The 12,630-nt window shown below is 35.2% G+C and overlaps 1 protein-coding gene across 4 annotated transcripts in view; it reads right to left on the reverse strand.

The window, feature by feature from the left end:
• ATP9B (ATPase phospholipid transporting 9B (putative)) overlaps positions 1-12,630 on the reverse strand; it is a 155,854-nt gene that overhangs the window by 21,648 nt on the left and 121,576 nt on the right. For all 4 annotated transcript variants that reach the window (XR_009418459.1, XR_009418458.1, XM_059471682.1 and 1 more), the window contains exons 14-15: positions 8,335-8,447; positions 3,875-4,123 (exon numbers count right to left, since the gene is read on the reverse strand). Coding sequence is in view for 2 of the 4 variants with exons in the window: in XM_059471682.1 (XP_059327665.1) it covers positions 3,875-4,123; positions 8,335-8,447 (362 nt within the window). In the remaining 2 variants the exon portion in view is untranslated. The remainder of the gene's footprint in view (positions 1-3,874; positions 4,124-8,334; positions 8,448-12,630) is intronic.

Here is a 12,630-nt window from a genome sequence, read left to right on the forward strand (position 1 = left end):
AATGGCTGGTTTATGAGAGTAAGCAGTCATTAAAAATCATGACTGATCAACCTTTTCTGACTAAGGGGAGCAAAGGTCTTCAAAGGCTCCTGTTCATAGCATGCCCTGAATTGCTTGGGTCTCTGACCTTTGAACTCCATCACTTTGCCTACTTAGCTTATATCCTTTCATGATTGTTCATTACATTAAGGTAGCTGGCTTTCTACAGATGAGCTGAACCCACACCTATGATGGCAAAGTCGAAGCTGAGTTTTGGTATGGCTTTTTTTCCTTTTAGTTTTTTTTTTCCATCCAGTGGGTTCTCAGTGAATGTTTATTGTTTGCTATGCTACAGCTGTAGAGGACAAGTGACAGACAAATGAAACTTTCCACTCTTTCAGAGAAAATGAAATATTGATCACTTATCATAAGAAACAAAGAGCCTGGCATAAGTAGGATTTGCATTATGAATACAAAATCAGTTACTTATCTCAGGTTACTCTAACAATGAATAAATACATCTGTTATGATGAATATACCTACTTCTAAATGTGCATACTTTGTTATGGTCATATTATATCTGTATATGGATGCACACATATATGCACAGATGTGAGGAATTTCAAAAGAGTTCCTCAAGTCCACTAATTAAGTGTGCAGTGTAGTCAGCATATTGCTGAGCTGTTTCTTATACCTTCCTACATGGAAGAGTAGTTTATACTTACATACTGTTCTCTGCTCTTTACATCCTATGGTGTGATCATGCAATATTATATAATGCAACACACAACTATGCAAATAACATCTTGTTCCAAAAGACTGCAATCAAGCCAGATCCATAAACAAAATCTAAGAGAACAGAGTTGCAATGTGGAGAAAGTACAATGCATAAAACCAGTTAAGTCTATTAAATGATAATGTTGCTTATTAACCAAGTATGTTGTGATAGGTCAGTGCTGAGGTTAAACAGAAAACATCAATTGAACCATTTCCCTAAATAAAGCTCCAGGGTGCAATATTCAAAGCACTTTATTCAATAAAAAATGCTTTTAAAATGGTACTTTGGTGATTGGGAAACATTGGCATCATCCGTCAACCTAACTGCAGGAAAGTTCAATAAGCTAAATAATGAACCATTTACATTATTTTCCTTAGGCTCCAGTGATTTGCAAACATTGCATCAATAGAAGTCTTAAAAAAATTATGATAAAGACCTGCTAGTCTTTCAACTCTCAGGCTTTTTTCTGTCATGCTGCAATTTTTATGCTGTTTACATGCTTTTTGTAGCTTCATCTTTTTACAAGACTCCATTTAACATCAATTTCTCATTACATAAAAGCATATTTGTTCAATATGATAATTTTACTAGTGTTTCAAGCATTATCTTTGAGAAACAAAAATGAAATTTAAGCCTGTTTTAGAATGGAAACATTTCATCTCACTGCCATATAGTTTTAATGTATGAGCTTAAATGATAAAAAAATCATTATTAAAACAGTATCTGTGCATTATCTCCTTTGCAGCATGAACAGTTTCTTTGTTGTTGATTTCTTCTTCTACCTCCTTTTCCACCCTGAGTCCCAGATCTATTATATTAGCACTTTATCAACTTTCCTTTCCTTCCTTTCATCTTTCCAAGGTCAAATTCCCTACTGTCTTCCCAGGGCAGCGCTTGTATAATTCTTGAGTCTTACAGCTGCTTTCTTTAGTAAATATGGGAGGAGAATTGCTCTTCATGGTAGCATTTTCAGCTTTCAAACAACTGAACAAATACACAAAAGCCCACAGGGAGAGAGGAGCAAGCGGGAGAAAAAACTCACATAGTCTCTCTCAAATGCACATCTCTTCACCTGATTTAGTAATACCTTTGGCTATTAAAGCAGAATATTTACTTAATTTATAGCTGTCATCATATCTTCCTAGTCAGATCCTTGCTCATGCAGTCATTCATTATACTCAGTAGTACCTCACAGGCTCATTAAACTGAAACATTAAGTAAATATGAATGCATGTGCAGATGAAAATTTGTTCACTTGTGTATAATACAAGTCAAACATTATACAAATATATATCATAAACAAACACCCTTCTGGCATAAACAAATGCCCTTCCAGGATTCTCAATTCATAATGTGGATCAGCTCATACTGTATAACACCACATACTGTATTATGGATTACTGATTTTAGCCAAAGATCAGCATCTCAAGTTCTACTTCTTTATTTAAGAATAAAGAGTTTTATTTTTAAAACTGTTCTGACTGCCTTTTTTTAGTCATGGAGAACCAGCCACTTTATATTCTACAATCCTTTGACACTATTAACTGTGTTTATGGCATCTGAAAGGTATGTAATGTCTGCTATCTTGTTACTACATAGAGATTTTATTTTATTTCTTGCATTTCTAAAAACCCTCGTTACAGACTTGTTTCTTTTAGCAATGATAGCCTGCAGTATGAACTGCTTAAGTTTTGTTAGCATTACATATAGTGACATATTAGACATGAAAAACAAATGTATACTTGAATAATACACTATGTAGCAGGATGAAGTTTGTGAAAGAAACATTAACTTGTATGAGATCAACTTGCACAGCTAGAGAAATATTCAGGCTTTCAGGTACGTAATTCCTACTTCATATCTTACAAAAACCTTATTTTATTTATGACTAAGCTACTGGGGTTACAACAAAAACAGTACCTTCAGAAAATGCTAGAAATTCTTTAAAACAAAGATTCTTCTCAACCTGTTCACTTTCAAACCAACTTCAAAATAGTTTATTTCTCCATTTTACTATATCAACTATACACATTATTATAAAGTAAACTCTTTCCAGTATCTTGCAACATGAGCTTTGCCTCTCTCTTCTAGTATCTTTTTAGATTGAATTTTAGGCAATCAATTTAAGGACCAAAATAGGATTATTCAGAACAATAACACAAATCCAATGAAAGCACTGGGATTTTTTTAAAATTTGGATTTCAATAAAACTCAAAGGCATGTTTTTATTGAAATGGTAAATTTCTGCTACACTTGATGCAATTTTGAAAGAACCCTAAAGATTATGAAGCTGCCTACAGTTTGAAGCTCAAAAACTTTTCTACAGAAGTATTCAAGGTTTGATGGTTTTTTTTTGTTTCTTTCTTTCTGGGGGTTTTGTTAGTTTGTTGTTTTTTCCTGTTAGGAATCTGTACGTTCCGGTATCTGGTAGCATCTCTAATTAATGTACCAGGTTGTCCATCATTCAGAACAGCTTCATATTCCATTTAGTAGCATACTTTGATTCACACATGGATTAATGTTTTGAGAATAATAATAAAAAATCATAAATCTCTAATTGCAATCCTCAATACAATACTGACCCCGAAATTCTGACTTTATAGGTCTTTAAGTCAAAAACTGAAAACACTTTTATACAGCAAGGCGTCAGAACCAGTAGATCTTTCCTAAGCTAGAAAATATAAAAATAGATTACTACTAATGTTTTGATTTTTTAAGATTTTTTAAGCTTTTTGATGTTTACATTCTTGTAATGAACTTTTTCACACACTTTTTGTAAATAACGTATTGTTTTGTATTCTTTTATAGAAGAAGAGAAATTTGATAGACTATTAGTTTGTTTAGTGTCATTGGAGAGGCAGCACTTTTGCCTCCTAATCTACTGTCACTTTTAGAAATCTGAAAATGTTAAAGTTAGAAATTAAAAGGTCTCCTTTTTACTTTGAAAACAGCAGTGTGTGTGTGTCATGTTATTTTGTGTCTTATAGTAACATACTATAGGGGTTTAAAGAAACCCCAGCTCAAAACACGTTTTTTTTCACAGCATTTCTCTTTTTTACTTAGTTTCCCCCATTCTTTAGGAGTTATAAATAAATATTTTCAGCCTTGCACACCAACCTCATCCGGGCTGGAAGCCTGGTAAGTTCGATTTTCATCGCTGAAGTCCTGATCCACTTCTGCATACTCAGTCTCTGCAGACACGCCGGCCCGGGACTCGTACACGGGGGTGACGTTGTGGCAGAGCGCGATGGCCTTCACCGCCTCGTGGATCCGGCTGCTCACGCTCTTGCGCACTTTGGGCGCCGATGATTGAGGCTTCCTGGATGGTGTGGAGCTTGTACTGTTCCCACTGTTCTGAGAGTGGACCTTTAAGAGCCAACACAATGAACAGTGAACCAAAGTTCAAAACTGGAAACAAAACATGAATACTTATCCATCTGTATCTGACTGTTCCTTTTACAAAGGTGATAAGGCTAGTAAGCATCCATTTATTTTTATATAACCTATGGTTAATGCATTCAGCTTGTGATAAATAAAAAGCCTCATCTCCTTTTTTAAAGAAATGATACATAACTATGGGCTCATCACCTTGCATTTGTAGTCAAATTTCAATAACAGAGCCTGGAGACTATTGAAAAACATGAAATAAAAACAAGTACGTTGGAAAAGGGCTGAATAGGCTGATCAGATTCTGCAGAAACCCCTGCTACCTCACTTCAGATTTTACATTTTTCAATTATCTGTCACAATAGTCCTTTCATGTCTATTGCATCCAGTGAATTATTTTTTCTCTTCCTTTTAAGAAAAAGTATTTAAACCAGCCACCAAATGGATGAGTTCAGAAACACTGAGACAAAATTTCAAAATTTGATATTTTGTTGTTCTTCTTCACCTCTGTCATTAAACTGAAATGAACCCCTTTAAAAAAAAAAAAAAACACCTAAATCTCAGTATTTTAAAAGATGACCACATTTGTGGTAATCAGGAGAGACCAGAAGAAGAGGAGATCAGAAGAACAAAAGCAGGAACATTGTCAAGTATAAATATTAGGAATGATTAAAATACCAATATTGCTGATTTTATTTATAACTTACACAATTTCTGTATTATTTGTGAACTAGTGCAGTTTTACTCTTTTGCTGCAGCTGAAATGTTTTTTGTCCTTACAAGAATGCAATAATCTAGTAAAATAATCATACAAAATAACAGTTTGACACATACTTGAAGAGTGTATTACTGTTGCATAACCAAGAAACTACCACTGTTTTAAGTTACCTTTCACAAATGCTCGAGCACATGACAGAGCTAATCTTCCTCTCAAAAGTACTATGTGTTCATGATTAGTTAAAATTAGTTGGGTTTTTAGGTGGAGGGGTTATTGGTTTTTGCTGGTTGGGTTTTGTTTTTTTTTGTTTAAAAGTCAACACATTAAATATATCAGCAGTACCACCACAGTGCTCTTCCGTTCACTCCAATGGAACTCAGAAAACCTTTTCAGAATCCACGCTTTTTTCCTCCTGACTGCAATCTGCTGAACCGTGAACATTCTGCCCATCAAATTACAGTGTTGTCTAATAAAGGGTTTAACTTTCTGCTCATCTGGCACTGCTTTTCAGCTACTGCTTTAAACCTCTGCATTTGCATTCTGCTAACACTGATGCCATTACAGTCACAAATAAATTAAGCTGATTTACTCCTTCTGAATTATGTTAAGTTTATTGATGCTTGTATAATTTAATTTCACACAAATTCCATTAAAGATTATGCCCTCTATCACAAAATGCTTCCAGTGGGGAAATATAATCAGGTTATAATAGATTTGTGTGTTACATTAAGATGACAATAGTCTGGTAGGTCCACTGTAATAATAAAACAGAACACAAACAAGGGATAAAATCAATGTCACACAAGAACCACTGCCTAGCTAACCGGCAGCTTCTATTATCATAGATTAAATTAAAAAACCTCACCATACTTTTTCAGATTGAAACAATTGTTTAGTAGTTACTTGGTTTGTTACTGAGACTCCATCACTATTCTGTTTTAATGAGTTGCTACTAACATAAGCACAATTAAAGCATTATTTATAAAGCATTATTTAAACACAGAGTAGTGTTATACAAAGCTGAAAAAAAGGACGTTCCAAGAAAGTTCTTTTCATCATCTACTAATAGCAAACCTACATTTTGAAAATCTTTTTCCCAGAATTGAGAAGAAAAGTTTCCCTCACATTTCTTATTTTAAGTATGTTACAGTTACTAAAAACTCGTAACCATGGTTGCCACTCATTAAATTTTACAGTAAATTAGTAAAAGCTTTCAGTAGTAAGAATTCCAGGAATTGTTCCAGGAATCCAATCCTTTTCAGACAGCATATTTAACTGCAAAATATAAAACTGGTATTTGTGAGCATGCTTGGTGCTTAGCTGTCAAACTCACTCAGACCAAGGTGTGTCAGCTCAAGACTGTCAGTTAATATCATTTATTGCTACACCTGTTACTGTGAACACCCAAATGGCACAAGCTTGGGGTGGTTTTTATAAACTTAGTGAGTAGCAGGTAATTTCAGTTAACACATTCTGAACCAAATGTGGACAGCTGATCTTTAGGTGAAAGAGCTCAATTTCTCATTTCCAAGGCATGATTATTGTATCTCACTCACTATCCAAGGCTACACCTACTAAAAATTAAGCTGAAATAGATTTATCCAAGGAAAAGAATTCAAGAAGGGGATTTGTTGAATTGTATAGACAGAAAATAATTAAGAATTTAAGTTGTGAACTTAAAATGTACACACTTCATCACTGTCTTCCCTCTTGTCTCTCTTCCCAAAAGCTACAAATTATTAACTGGGTCCAGTGTGGTGTTAAATTAAACTTTTATTCTTATTTTAAACAAATAAGAAGGGAACCGCATTTACAACACAGCACAGCTAGATATTCCAAGCAATTGTTGATTCTACAGTTCTTCCAAGAGAGGAAATGAGGACACAGACAAGGAAGTCAGTCTACAAACTTAACTGGGTGTCCTAGTGTGACTTTATGATGCTTGTATCCCCAGTTGTCTATTCTGCTTATGCTGGATATTAAGTTCTGCAGCTTTAAGACTGGTTCTGAGAACGAAGGGAGGGAGAAGCAGCTCAGTTTGTTATCAGAAACTGCTCTTGCTCCCCTCATTCCTTCTCACAGACTGTGTTGTCTGCAACAGAGAGAGCAGGACAGAGCTCTCCTTTGCTTTTAGTTAGTTTTTACTTAGCTGAGGCAAAGAAGTTCTCTAGACTGTGGCTTTTCTTTTTTCTGGGAACTGCTTTGGACTGAAACCCCAGAAAAACACTGGGTTCTCACACCTATGGCCCATCGGGGCCTGGGACGTGGCATTTTCCAGTGCCAGAGGGACTGAGAGACACTCAGTGAGCCAAGAAACACCCATAGAGGACTCTTGGAATTACAAAAGGACTTTCTGAATTTGCCATCTCTTCAGAACAGTGAGAGGTTTTATTGTTTAGTATTATTCATTTTTTTTATACTTGTACACACTTGGCTTGTTAAATAAACAGTTTTTTCCACTCTTCTCCAAGGAAATCTTTCCTGGACCAGTGGTTGGCAATTTGCTTTCTAGAGAGACCCCATTCAGAGGTTTCCTCCCAAATTTGCCATCAACCAGGACACTGGGTCAGGAAATCAGGTTTGTTTATTCACATTAACTACAGGGGAAAAATTATATAAAATTTTATTATCATACTGTAAACATCACGGAAATATCAGTTAACTTTTCATTTGTTGTCTCTTCTGTAATTTTCTTATTTTTTTGTTTCAAAGAATAGAAATAAAAAATAAAGCACAAAGTTCATCTTAATCTCAGAGTAGGATCAGGTGTTTAGGAAGGTTTGCAGCAAGCACCCAAACAGTTTACATACATGGGAAATGTAGTAATTCTTGCAGAATCCCACCCAGTCACAATCCTCTAGTACACTTTCCAGACCAAGCACTCTTATACATCACAGGAACAATTCGATCTCAAGCAACATGGAGTTTTCCATTTTCTCACCCTTTCTCCCTCCCAGTTTTATGCTGTTTGAAATCATCTTAATTTTTTTGAAAAAGAATTTTTAAATATATCTGTGTAAGTTTTATTTTGACCACTATTGTTATACCATTTGGTTATACCAATTAATGTGGCTTTTTGATGTATATTCTTGATGAGTATCTTCAAAGATATAATTACTGTTCAGTGTCCAGTGTTGTTCTGGACACTTCCTTATAATTTGTAGTCACAGTAATGAATAGCTTACTCTTAGATGATTTGGCAGGAGAAAGACTGTACTGCACAGACAGGTTAACACAGATTTCTGCTAGTGAAGAACAGAAAAGTAAATCTCTTTAAGTAGGTATTATGAGGAACTTTGGAATCAGGAGAGATCTATCTACATACTCATATTTTTCCCTTCCATCATATTTTTTAAGAGATACCTAGACATAACAACTTTCATAGCTTCTCAAATTCTAGACATAATTATTAACAACAATGCTTCAATGTCATTACACCCCCCATATGAAATGTAAATGATTTATGAAATACCTGTGAATAAGAGTTTATAATATGACTCTGTATTTCATCCATTGTGTCTGTTCCATAGGAAACAGTACCTAGGTGGAGGCGCTTAAATATCATCTCATTCTGTGTAAGTGTTCCTGTAATAAAGGAGAAGTATATCACAAAGCAGTGAAAAATACTACGAGATGGCCACAGACACCTCCTCTCCCTTCCCCCCCCAAAAAATCTTTCCTTTGGAAAGCAGGAATGAATCACAAGTTAGCATCAATTTACTTAATTAAAGGAACGTTTGTGGAGAAAGATCAGGGTTAGTCATTCTGGAAGAAATCACTGGTTCCACCTGCAAGCTGATTTTGCCAATAACTAAACATACAAACTTGAAGAGACAAAACCTTTCTTTCAAAAATATATATACAAAAAATTGAATTTGCAGTATGCAGATAGAGCTAACTCTCAAAAGCAAGAGTTTGCACCATGTATCAGAAAATCTAAAGGAAAAAAACCCTACAGGAAACCCCAAAAATTAATACAAATTTTACAAATTTTCTACACTTCATGTACCAAGGCAGACATTCTGACAACTGGACACATTCAGTGTCAGTGTTATCTAGATTAAGTCATTAAGACCTAATATCACTTCCAAATTTGACAGATTGAGCCTCCAAGCAGAATAAGGCAGAATGAACAAAACCAGTGTTTTCTGTGCTCACTTCACATTTGCAAGAAACTACAGAGTGTCAGGCAGACTGACACTGCACCCACCTCTGCCAACCAGTCACATCCTCTGGTTTAGAAAACCTCTAATTGAGGGGTGGGGGTGTCAGCCTTGCCTGATGGGGTATGTGAGGCAGAAAGGGGTCACTACTGCCTAGCTTTCCATGGTCAGCTCACAAAAGATTATTTTGATTATGGCTCTTCCTAAAATTTTTCCCTATGGCTACTCAGGCAGAGCAAGTATAATAATAGTATAAAGCTATTCCTATATTTAACCAGACAGGTTTGTGTCATTAAAATGCATAAGTCTGATCATAAAAAAATAAACCAAACATAGTACCAGAGTAGACATTCTTGAAGCTTCTACGATATTTTTAAAATGGAGTAAAAGAAAATTCTCTGGAAATAAATACTGCAGAATAAAATACTTCATAATTATTTTATTTAGCTTAACTATTTTTATTTCACATCTTTATCCTAGTATGCCAAACTACATGCTATATGCCAAGCTACATGCTAACCAACAGGAGAAGAAAAGACTAAAAGGATGAGGTATGCTATAGTTGTCTGCAAAACAACAGTCTGGCCAGTCAGCATACAGTTTATGCTCTTATCAGGGCTAGAACTATCAGAGATCTTCAAAGATTCATTAGGGCTGTAAAAGTCTCATGTCTTTCCCAGTTGCATGTGAAATGTCTACCACTCCCACTTCCTGGTGATACCTCTACAGTGACACTTCATCTCCATTGTTGTACCACCACACTGCACTATCAAACTCTTTCTGTTTTACCAGTGCAAGATTTTTGTTCCGAATTCTCCCTTTACCATTAAAAACTACATTTCCCATTTGCTTTTCCTTACATGTTGCTGAGGATTTTTCTTTCTATAATGATATTATTTGAATTTGAAAAAATAATTAAAATAAGGTTTATGTGAAATGCATAAATTCTCTACAAAATATGCATAACATTATTAAAAATTTACATGAGGAGCTGAACATTCCCAAGGCTGGAAAACAGCCCAGGAAGACAAAGTTCCAGATCTCTATAATTAGCAAATTGGAAATTTTTGGTTACTTTCATATACGGGAAAATGAAATTTTGTTTTACAGTAATCACATAAATCCACTTGTTCTACTTTTATAAGCTGTGCTTTTATTGAGACTTTTTATTAAAATTCATTACATTTTTGTACTTAAATTCATGACTAGAAAAATTAAATCTCCAGTTTGCACATGAGAAACATGAAAATTTCCACCAATAAATACAAGAAACTAAAATCTCCATTTCTAAAAGAAAGCAAAATCAAAACCCATACACTGTGCAAAAATATTCAGTGCAAGAAATTCTCAAGCCAATCTTTATCACCTTCCTAACCTTCCAGGCGTGCTAATACCTTCTCACTGTCCTTGACTTTGCCAAGTCTTTGAATTAAAAATCTCTGAATTAAAAAATCTCTCTCTAGGAGTTGTGAAACTAAATGCTAGTAAAAGGGTGAGACAACAGGCAACTGTCAAACCTGCTTCCCACTACTTCTGTAATTGCTGCTTGGGAAAACTGAGCAGGAAATAAAATTAGCCCTATGATTATTATATGGATAGATTATTTCTTCTGACACCACTAAATCAGTCCAACGCCATATCATGCTTGGTGAGGGAAAGGTAGATGGCTGGAAAATTTCTGTGTTCCACCCCCTCTTTCTCAGCAAGCAGAGAAGAAAAGCTTCTGCATAGAAAAGTATGAATTTTCCTATCTTGCAATCAACAGGAGCCAGGGAAGAAGGTTTAGGAAAAACAGGTGAGGAAAAACAATCAATAAAGACACGGAAATAAACATGCTGGAAATCCTGATTCAATACTTGCACCTTACACATCTCTAATACAATCCTTTTTATCAGCTATGTTAGTAGGAAATATCTATGACAACTAACCAAAAACAAAAATAAAGAGGCAACAATTCCAGTTTGCTTATGCTTCTCAAGACTAGAGTAAGACTTTCAAGAACAGCCATAATAAACCTGATGTGTTGCTAGACAAAAACGGGTAGCTGAAGTTATGAAAATATTCTCAAAAAATTCTGAAAAAAACCCCCACCTTAACAAAATACACCTTTTTCAGCCTTTCACATGGAAATATTTCATCACGTGTGCAAATTAAGATTCACTTCTAAATTCTTCTAATTAATGAAATGCCAAAATGGGACAGAAACATTCCCAACAACTTGTTCCATACATTACATGGTGCCAACCAGTCATGTTATAACTTCAGCAGCAGTTCTGTCTTAAATTTTAGTCGAAGACTAATTAGTTTTAGTTGATGACTAATACTCTATGACGGAACAACATGTCTTGTATTTTATGCCCCTAGATGCAAACTCTTCAAATATCTAGACGCAGATTTTCTAATATCGCCCACTTTTTGAACAACAAAAACAATACAAAACTGAACTTTTTCAGTCTGCTCAAGGTGGTAAGTACTATAGAACAGTGGAGGAACTTTCTATTTTTAATAATATTTTTAAATAGTTATCAATTCCACACTTTCAGGACTTTGCTAATACAAAGAGTTGTTAGATTTAAAAAACAGCTTACTTTAGAAAAGCTTCCAAAAAGCACATTAGTCAACGTACCATCTAGTACTACTGTTATACATTCCTGAACTTAGCTCTGGAACGCAGGTACCACACAAGGAAAATAGCCTGACAAAAAAGTTAGTGTAGAATTGCTGGAGAAAAATTTAGTGTGTTCTTTATTGAAGCCAAGAGCTTTTTTTTCCCCTTCTTTCCTACAATTGTATCATTAAACACAGAGTAAAGCAGGCAAAGAGGAAATTAATTTCTAAGGAAAAAGTCCTGAAGGCATCATTCCTTGGGTGGCAACAGATGTGATTCACAGAGCAGCAGAGATTTTTTTGTTGCTGTTTTTTGAGAAGCAGATGCAGATCATTCTGATCCTGTAATACCAGCCGGCAATTTGGACCAATACCAGCAATCTAAAAAGTCCAAAACAAGAAAAAGCAAGAAAATTTGTACAGCAGAAAAATTAGTAACTTTGTGAGAAATTAAGAGATGAGTAACTTTTCATATAATTTGAGCATGTTGTTTAAGCTATTTGCTTAAACAGATAAAAAGTCAGTGTAAATGTGCACATTTCTATGGAAACTTTAAGGGAGATCAGGCCTAATCAGTCTAATAATTAGACTGTTGACAACAATCTGGAGATACATGCTTTGTTCTATGAACCCTGGAAAAAATAAAATCTGGCATATAAGACGAAGATGAAAAAAACTCATGGTAAGCATACATAGCATATGTCTGCTCATTCAGCTGCCCCACTTGTGAGTATGCCATAAACACAACCTACACAAAACCTCAAACCAAGGAAATCCCAGTACAACCCTTTGAGAATGAGGACAAAGACCAAGAGAGCTGAGCTAAACCTCATCTTTCCTGGGCAGAGGGTCACAGTGGAGGTAACAGGTAACTTGGGGGCACTGAGTTAGGGAGTCCCACTCCTAAACCATGCTGTGAAGAGCAGTACCTATTTCCTCTGTGCCTTCTGCCTCCCACAAGCACAATACCTGTGCATTCAGCAGTGTAAGAGCAACAT

The sequence above is a fragment of the Ammospiza nelsoni genome, chromosome 1 (assembly GCF_027579445.1).
Source record: "Ammospiza nelsoni isolate bAmmNel1 chromosome 1, bAmmNel1.pri, whole genome shotgun sequence".
Taxonomy (NCBI): domain Eukaryota; kingdom Metazoa; phylum Chordata; class Aves; order Passeriformes; family Passerellidae; genus Ammospiza; species Ammospiza nelsoni.